Raw genomic sequence first — 9719 nt, 5'->3', positions numbered from 1 at the left:
CAAAAAAAAAAAAAAGAAAAAAAAATGAAGGTATGTTTATAGTTTTTTAAGAGTCGCATGCCCTGTAAATATAGAGAAGACCAATGAGATATTGGGAGTGTTTCAATGGATGACTCATATTGATCCCCTTGATTGTGGTGCGTTGATCGAACTTTTAAGCACCTTAATGATATCAGAATTTCATGATATTGGGCTCGTTAGATTTGTTTCGTCGAGCCGCTCGATTCAATTATAAGAATGCCTAATTCAATGATTATTTGGTTATCCAATTAATTCTTTGAACCCTCCAAATATGTTTTGGACCCTTGATTTGGGCTCCTTTGGACTCGAATTAGATTGATTTTAGTATCGTTGGGATATTCAATTTGACTATAAACTTGTTGAAGTAGGAATTAGGATGGTCCCAAAATTAATTTTTTGGAGCATCATATTCATATTTGCGTCGAGTTTCGTGCCTGATCAAGCTAATTTTTTGTGACATAAAAAATAAAAATTTTGTATTTCAATTTAATTGATGAATTGAAAAATAATTACAAACTATACAATCTATTTTGTATTTTCTAATAATATTGCATAATTACAAATTTACTCTCTCTCTCTCCTTCTCCATAGTGATCATCAACAAGCCTTAGATGCAAAGTTCAATTTTTTTTTTTTTTTTTTTGGGACATTTAGGCCAATTAAGGCAAACTCACACACACAACGCATACACAAAGACTCGAACCTTGTACCTCTTAGTTGGAAGCCTAAGCTCTCAACCAATAGGCCAAAGAGAGTTGTGTCAAAGTTCAAATTTAAAACATCAATTTCAAAATATTGTAAAAAGTGATACTTCACCCAATAAAAAAAACTCCCATCAATTCTCCTGTGTTATCTATAATCATTGCTTAAATACTTTTAACACTTTAGTTGTATTCAAAATATCTTGATATTTTGTTGTAACACTTATAACAATTTATTTGTAATATCTAAAATATCAATCATTAAGATATGATTATTATCAAACTAATTATATTTTTTACAAGAGAAAAAACTACTAGTAAGTTCTAGTTCAATAAGAGCAGCTACAATGCCAGCAAGATTCATTTGGAGATTCAGAAGGCTAAGGGGAGAAGATGGAACTGGCATGGGAAGATTTTTTAGAAGATCTTCTAACATTATCTCCATTTGAAACTTAAAAAAAAAAAAAAATTTATTCTTGGGAGAAGAAGATTGACTCACGTTAGGAGAAATAACTTAGGGGCTGTTTGGTTGCCTGAATTAGGAGTGTAAAGTAAACCAATTACCTGTATTTATTAAATTTGGATGTTTGGTTAATTTTAAGCGGAACAAATGGTATTCCTCGGATGATGCGTTAGGAGTGTATTAAGGAGGCTGTTTTGCGGGAATTAGAAACCCGCTCGTATTGAGCGGGTTATAAATTCATCGGAAGAAAAGCGAAGCTTCGTCCTGCTGTTTGGCTTCAATCGAGAGGCTTCTTCGCCAAGTTTCGTCGTGCTGTTCGGCTTCAATCGAGAGGCTTCTTCGCCTAGCTTTTCGTTCTGTTCGGCTTCAATCGAGAGGAGAAAAGCGAAGCTTCGTTCTCGTTCGACTTCGATCCGGCGAGTAGCTCCGGAGGTACTTTCTCTCTTTCACGCGCTTCTCCGACCAAATCCCGTAAATCCGTCGAACTAGAGGATTTAGCAAATTCAGGATTTACGGAAAAAAGAGGGAAACGGAGGATTTATTCCGCCGTAACCCAGATTTACGGGGGGGCGCTCAAATACCGTTTGGCAGCTAAATCCTGCTCAAATCCTGCGTAAATCCTGTTGGCAAACAGTCCCTCGGGTAAATTGCTCCATTTTTGCAAAAGAAAATTACGTTTTTTTGAAGTTAGCCGTGAATTCACCATGTATTCCTTCTTCCAGATCTTTCTTTGCCTTTCACTACTTAGGGCACAGAATGAGTTGTATTTTTTTTAGCGGTGGGGGAATTTATAGAAGTCTCTCTGTGTTTGTACTGTTAAACAGCACAATCATTTTAAAATTTTGAAAATCAATACATTACATTTAGGAGTTGGTTCATGTTGCTTGTATGTTTAAACGAACTCATGGTGGAAATAAAATGGCTTAGGATATCTGAATGATTTTTTTTTTGGTAAGGATGTGTCTTAAAATCATTAGATTAATTTTGAGAAGATTGCAATATAATTTTGATTGATTTCGCATGTAAACATCTTTCCTTTCAAAACCTACAGATTCGAAGGTTAGATGGATGCGTAAAGAGTTAGGAAACTGATTGAAGTTGTTGAAGATTTGCATAACGCATTAAACTTGTTATAACTATAAACTTTTTTGTGTTTTTTTTTTTTTTTTGTTATGCCTACGAGAACATATTGAGTATTTTATTTTGTGGTTTTGACTTGGGTTGATTCACTTACAGCTGATTTCTATCATTTGCTTATGACAAAATTAAATGAAAATTTATTTACAATATGGATGTCTTTGTCCCAGGTTTGTATTCATCAACAAATAAACTCACAAAAGTTCTTCTTTTATCTTTCTTATCTTAATTTGGCACTTTAATTAAGATCAAGATGATTATTTTTCTCCAGGTTGGGAAGGTATGCAGTTGAATCTTATCTTGAGCAGATTCTATCTCATGGATTTTTTCATGCCGATCCAGTAAGTTACATTATGAGCATAAGTTTCAATAAAGATGTCAACGCCATTGATTTTTCTGATGCAGTTAAGCATACCTGAGTGTCTGAGGCTGAGTGCTGAGGGCGTCATTAGCAGCCTCAAGATTCTCAAGTTGTCAGGGATGCCAGGACTGAAAGCCCTAAAACTTGGTAGGCTATTCATTGCATCTCCAGAACAGTTTGAAGAATTGAGATTTTTAATAAGTACCGATGAACTGCATCCATCGAAAGTTCATAAACTTAAGTTCTATCACAACAGCATTTCATCTCTAGCTTGTGATGACGATGATGATGATTATTCCATTGATATTGAGATGTTTCCTGTTTGTCAAAAGTGTAGGCTTGTATTTGATTGCTCGTTAGAAAGTTGCCAAAGCAAGGGGCCTGAACAATGCAGGGCATGTAATGTTTGCATTTCAAGGTGTGTAAAATGCGGGCGGTGTATTAGCAACTGTGAATATGTGGAGACATTTTGTCTTGAATACCTCTGCTCGACCTGTTGGAAGCCTACTCCTCCAAGTGATGATATACTAGAGAAATGAGCCAATGTCAACTGGAAATTTCTTTGCGATTTTGCATTGGTTGCTATTGTATTTAGTGGTGAATTTTGATGTTGAACTGGGCTAATATGGTTCAGCCTTGTTTCAATTATTTGGTGGCAGCTGTATTTTTCCCATTTTCATTCATTCATTCTTGTGGAGTGCTGCTTAGTTCAAAGGTGGAATTATATCTAAAGTCTTGGTAATTCACAAGCTGCAGTTAAATTTGGTGTATTGTCTCTGCCACTATATGCCTCGTCTTGTTAGCAACTTATGCTGAAAGTGTAGTAAATTAGAGTGGTTGAAGACGGATGTAGTAAATTAGAGTGGTTGAAGACGGATGTCAACGTCAAGTAGTCTTTATTGTGTTTTCTTTTGGTAGTCATGTAAAAATATCCATGCCACGCAGCTCACTTTGCTCCGTTTTGAGAGTTTTGGAAGGCTTCATTTGGAACATCTTTCATATTATTTTTTACAACGGTTTATTAGTTAATTTTTGTACTAAAAAGCTGTTTTAGAAAGCAAGAAGAAAGCTATCCCAAACAAAGTTTAAACAATCGGTGATTACTTTATAAATAAATTAGTTATAATGACAAAAAAAATATTACAAATGCACTGTTTTACTTTACTCTGGATATATCTAACCAAACAAGGGAAACATTTCTCATGTGTTTACTTTGCATACAACCAAACAGCCTCAGAGTATATGGAATGCACTGCATTTACTTTACACTGCATTTACTTTACATTGCATTTACTTTGCAGGCAACCAAACAGCCCCTTAATAATTTATACTTTTATAGTATCTTTTTTACTTCATATTCTTTCACAACTCCCATAAGCATTTTCAGTTCTTTATTTAAACTCCAGTTCATTTGTACAGCAACCATAAGGTCGGTACTCCCAATTCAACAACTTTAGCCAGGCGCCACATATCTAAATGGCCTCATAAAACAGGAAATAATGTAAGTTATTTGATTGATTCTTTCATGCCGTCACTTAAGGAGCGATTGAATTTGAAAGAATTCAAACTCTTCGCTTACAAGTCTCCAAATTAAAATTAACACCTATTTTTCCAAACAGATTTTCAGTATTTAATCCACATAGGACTTGACAATTCTGTATTTACTGGATTTACTAAGACTTTGGGACAACTTTTTAAATGTTTTATAAAGCAATTTTTTTATATAGATATTTCTAGTTCAAAATTTTTTTTTTTAACTAAAATACTACTTTAACAACAACAACAAGCCTTTACCCCACTATATGAGGTTGGCTACATGAAATTTGTTTCTCCATTATGTCATGTTAAGGATATAATTATAATCTAAATTTAATAAAAAAAATCATTTCTAATATTTTCTAACCAAATCTCTTTAAGTATACCTCTACCATTCTTAATATAAGTCAAATCTAATACATCTACTTTCCTTCTAACCGGGTCATCGAAAGGCCGCCGTTTTATGTGACCAAACCATCTAAGGCAACTCTTTCTAATCTTATCTTCCACTGTAGCTACTCCAACCTTTTAACGTATATGCTCATTTCATATCCTACCTTCAAGAGTAAAATCACTCATCCACCTGAGCATCCTCATCTCCGCAACACAACTTAATATTATGCTTCTCTTTTAATGGCCAACATTCTGCACCATAAAGCATTGCAGGCCTCACTATCATCTTCTAGAATTTTCCCTTAAGTTTGAGAGGATTTTTCTATCACATAACAAGTCCGATGCACTCATCCACTTCAACCATCCAACTTGAATACTGCTTCAAAAAATAGTACAAAATTATCACAAACAAAGCCTAAATCCTACTTGCAGCCAAACAACCCGTTGGTATTCAAAACTGAGAAGTTCAAGTTTTCTCACATATAAAACTCACTTCAGACAACAAAGACTTCATTTGGGACAGCTTTCTTATTGCTAAGAAAGCTTCTTAAAGTAGTATTTTTTGTACTAAAGAATTGCTTCAATAAGCAATATAAAAACTGTCCTAAACGAAGCTGAAATATCTCCTATAAAGGGGTATGTGATTTGTCAACATATATTATATGCACAAACTCATCATCTCAAAGCTTACTGAGGCAAACTCGAGAAAGTGTAGGAACCGTTAAAAGAACATCTCAACTTGGGCAGAAATGAGAAGAAATTTATAATGTAGATTTTTTAGGTAGAATTGAACTAATTCACCAGAATCAAGTCATCAACACTATGATGATAGGAAAAACCTGTATGAAAGATTTTATGAGATAATCTACTTGCACTTAAACAACCTTTTGTCACAATTGTGTTAAGAATACAGAGAAGAGAATATTTAAAATTGGTGTGCTGTGATGCGAAAGATAAGACATCATTGTTAGTTCTGTGTGGATTATAATTGTGTCGATCAATCAGGTTATATTATTGACTCAGAACTCAATTCCGTCAACCAAGCTCATCTGGGGGTTGCGAGGGGGTCTCTCTGCTTGGGTTTAAGCGCTCCAAACCACATGTCACAGTGTTGCGAGTTAGCCTGGACAATTTTTTTTTTCTCGATTTTCATATTTAGCTAGAAGGGGTGCATCCCTTAAGATGGTTAATTTGTCTCTTTGTCAGTTCTACAGAAAAATGGTGTAAAGAGTGAAGAGAGAGAGAAGGAGAGAGTGAGAGAAAGAGATCTGCACAATGTCTTCTATTTTCATAATGAATTTCTTGGTATGATGTGGCTCCATAGTTTTATTCCTATTTTGAGTTTTTCCATATCAAATCCTAGCGCTTTTCCTTTTAGTTGTATTTTCACTTTCTTGTTTTTGCTCGATATGTGATCTTACCTCCCAACAATCATAACTCCTCCAAAATTTACAAGTATCACAATGATCATGGACATGATACCTAGAATGGTTAAGTACTCAAATCTTTAATCAATAAGTCGTTAAAAGAAGGGTAGATGAGGACTTGAACCATGTAACTAGCACTATACACTTCATTATAGATAGGGCAATGAATTTTGAAGCATCCAGAAAATGAATTCTGTAGTGACTTGAACTGCGTATGAGATTCATTCCCTTAACCCTACTACTCTACCAATCACACTCACAAACAATGATCTTCTTGCATATTAGAGCATTTATGATAATGCCATGACGGTATTGATCATCATTAAACACTATGATATGCTACAAATAATAGTGGATGCAGGCAGTTATATAAAGGGTTTGTTCCATGAATTAGTTAAGAATATAAGAGTCAACAACAACATCAAGCCTTTATCCCATTGCGTGGGATCAGCTACATGAATTATTTTTCTTCATTGTCTAGTTAAGAATTAAATTCTCATTTAAATTTAATAAAAAATATTATTTCTAAAATTATCCAACCAAAATTTTTTACTTCTACATCTACCTCTCAAGTTAAGAATATAAGAGGGCATTAAAAAAAATTTCGAACTATGGGGGTCCCTAGTTGAATTAATAAGGAGAAAGATGTCATCCTGAGGGTTTGTCATCATAGAAGTAATATGAGGAAATAATCAATGTTATAAGTCAAGATAGATTGACTTCATTGTTATTGAAGCAAAATCTACTAGTAATGTGATTTCTTAAATCAAGTTGATAATCATTTTGAGCCTTGATACAACACAGGGAACTAATGGAACATTTTGAGCCTTGCTATCTATAACACATTTTAAACACTACAACCCCAAATCCTACATTTACTAAACCCACTACTGGTTGCAGAATTCCTCAACATCTTGCATCCATCCTCACTTCACTTGTCACTGATGATAACATAAAAAATGTTGTGTGCTCCTCTTTCAAAAATTTTGCACCTGGGCCTGATGAGTTCACTTTTGAGTTTTACAACACATGTTGGGATGTGGTGGGGGATCATGCTTGTAAAGCTATGAAATGGGATCATGTTTTTAAAGATGTGAAACATTTTTTTCACAAATCCTACATCCCAAAAAAAGGCTAAAGCCACTTCCATCGCTTTAATTCCCAAGTCCGCTCATGCCGGTGGTATCAATGATTACAAGCCCTTCTCCCTGTGCAACACTTTTTACAATAACATTGTAAAGATCCTTGCTTGTAGACTCAAAACACATTATGCCATTCAAAATTCATCATAGCCAAGTTGGATTGATCCACAGATCTACTGATAATATTCTTTTGATAAAAGAAATTCTTCATGAGATTAAATGCAACAAGATTATGGACTTCTTTTATGCTAAGTTGGACATATATAAAGCCTTCGATATAATATCCAGAGCTTTTATTATTCAGTGTATGAGGTAGAAAGGCTTCCCTTAGATGTTCGTAACCAGGGTTGAAGCTTGCATTCATAATGTGTATTTCTTTATTTGCATCAATGGTAATCTTGAGTAGGATTTTTTCACTCTTCTAGTTTTAGATAAGGTTGCCCACTATCCCCTACCCCCCTTCATCTCTTATGCATTTCCATGGATGGTTGTCTAACCTCTTTGAGTCCACCATTGCTTCTCATGAGTATACAGGTATTCAAATGGATGACCTCCATCTCTCTCACATGTTGTACGCTGATGACTTAGTTTTTGGGAGGGGTAACCTACAAAATGTTAGGAGTTTGAAAGCTATTTTGAATCAGTTCAAGGAATTATCTGGTTTTTCTTTTAACCCCACCAAAAGCTCAGCCATATTCTCAAATAGCTTTCAGGGGCAACATCTTTTTTCTGATTTGCTCAAGATCAACAATGCCAGTTGGGTTCTTACCTATCTGGGCAGTCCTCTTGCATTTAAAAGGCTCCTTAATTCTGACTACAATCCCCTTATGTGCAAAATTTCTTCTATGCTTGAAGGGTGGAAAGAAAAACCCCTTCTTTCTTTTACAGGAAGACTTCAATTTTTAAAATTCTCTATCTCTAACACCATAGCTTACTATATCCGCAATGCCATTATTCCTAAGAACTACTGTAAGATCATATCTAAATTTTGTTCTGGGTTTCTATACCATGGTAATATTCAGGCCAAGAAATAGCATTAAATCTCCTAGGTAAAAACATGTTTGCCTAAGAATATAGATGATATCGGGCTTCCATCTATTCATGCTCTTTACCATGCCTTTAATTGCTCATTTGTTTGGCGTTGTCTAAAGGACTCCAAGAATATTCTTTCTATTTGGTGGACTAACAATTATGGCAACCTTTGGCATCCTCCAACCGCCAAAAAGCTCTTTTATCTAGAAAATTTTCTTAAACAATATTGCTCTTATGAGGCCCAGTATCACTTACAAGATTCATAGCGGGGAATAACATATCTTTACTTTGGGATTTTGGTGTGCTAGGAAAAGTTCAAGGAACTCAAGAACCTGAAAATTTAAATAGCTATAGCTCCCTCTCTTCCATCCTTGGGGAGGATAGTTAGATGAATTTAGATTCATTCCCTGCCCAAATATCTGATTTCAAAATTTATGCAAATTTGGAATCGGACAGCATTTTTTGTATTTACTTTTCTATACCCAAACTCAAATATTTCATATCTGGTTTTTATGAGAATTATGAGATGGTTCCTTGGTAGAAATATATTTGGCACAAGCATTACGCTATCAAGTATTCTTCTTTTACTTGGCTTGCTATGGTCAGGGGACTAAAAGCAACTGCTGTTCTCTCCTCCCATAATATTTCTGTTGACCAGCATTGTTCTTTCTGCACTGAAGGCCAGGATTCAGTAAACCACTAATTTTTTTAGTGTGACTACACTTTTGGCATCCTTATAAACATTACAGCCTCTCTCAGATCTTCAATCACATTCATGAGCTTCATGGTTTAAATGAACTAAAAAAACCTTTTGCTTATCTCTTGATTTGCTATGCCGTTTACTATATATATATGGAGGGGAAAAAGGATAGGAGATTTAACAATGCTGTCAAATGCCAAATCAATCTCTCTAGCTTGATTCAAAGTGCAATCCAATCCAAAACTGTTGCCGAGGGGACTTAGTTGCAATGCCCATTTTGTTTTTGGCTGCTATTGGTTTTTTTATGATGTTATTATTCGGCTTTTTGGTGATGGACGATAATAAAATCTCCCAGAATTTTGGTGGATCCTTTGGATGGTCGTTTGGCAACCGAGGTCCATTCAGGTGGTACTTTCAGATTTTACCCTCTAGATGGTCATTGCTCATTTATGCATCTTCATATAATATTGGAGAACCTTTTTAGGCACATTCTGAGTCCATTTTTTAATATATGTTATTTTTTTTTCCTTTGGTGATAGATTTGAGCATTGCAAATTTTTTTTGCAGCTCATAATTACTCTTATAAAATTTTTCTTTGAGCTTGCCTTTTGCTGCTCTTGTACCTATGTAATTATTTTTTATAGTGAATGAACGGGCTTTGCCCTCAGTTTATCCAAAAATAAATAAACATAATGTTCAATTCCAGGAGATAGAATCGTATTAAAGATTTGTTACAGGAAAAGAAAAAAGACATTAAAAGTTAATCCTAGGCAATAATAATGTGAAACAGAGCAATAAAAACTGCA

General features: G+C 34.7%; 1 protein-coding gene across 1 annotated transcript; it reads left to right on the top strand.

The window, feature by feature from the left end:
• Positions 1-2477: 2477 nt before the first annotated feature.
• On the top strand, positions 2478-3222 carry LOC110111281 (F-box protein SKIP14-like). Its single transcript, XM_028694981.1, has 3 exons — positions 2478-2492; positions 2594-2602; positions 2728-3222. Exons 1-3 carry the CDS (start codon positions 2478-2480, stop codon positions 3220-3222), a joined length of 519 nt encoding a protein of 172 aa, XP_028550814.1.
• The last annotated feature ends 6497 nt before the right edge of the window (positions 3223-9719 follow it).

This window comes from Dendrobium catenatum, unplaced genomic scaffold, assembly GCF_001605985.2.
Source record: "Dendrobium catenatum unplaced genomic scaffold, ASM160598v2 fragScaff_scaffold_621, whole genome shotgun sequence".
Lineage (NCBI taxonomy): Eukaryota > Viridiplantae > Streptophyta > Magnoliopsida > Asparagales > Orchidaceae > Dendrobium > Dendrobium catenatum.
The sequence above is the reverse complement of the archived record's forward strand: the minus strand, read 5'-3'. Positions and strand labels throughout refer to the sequence as shown.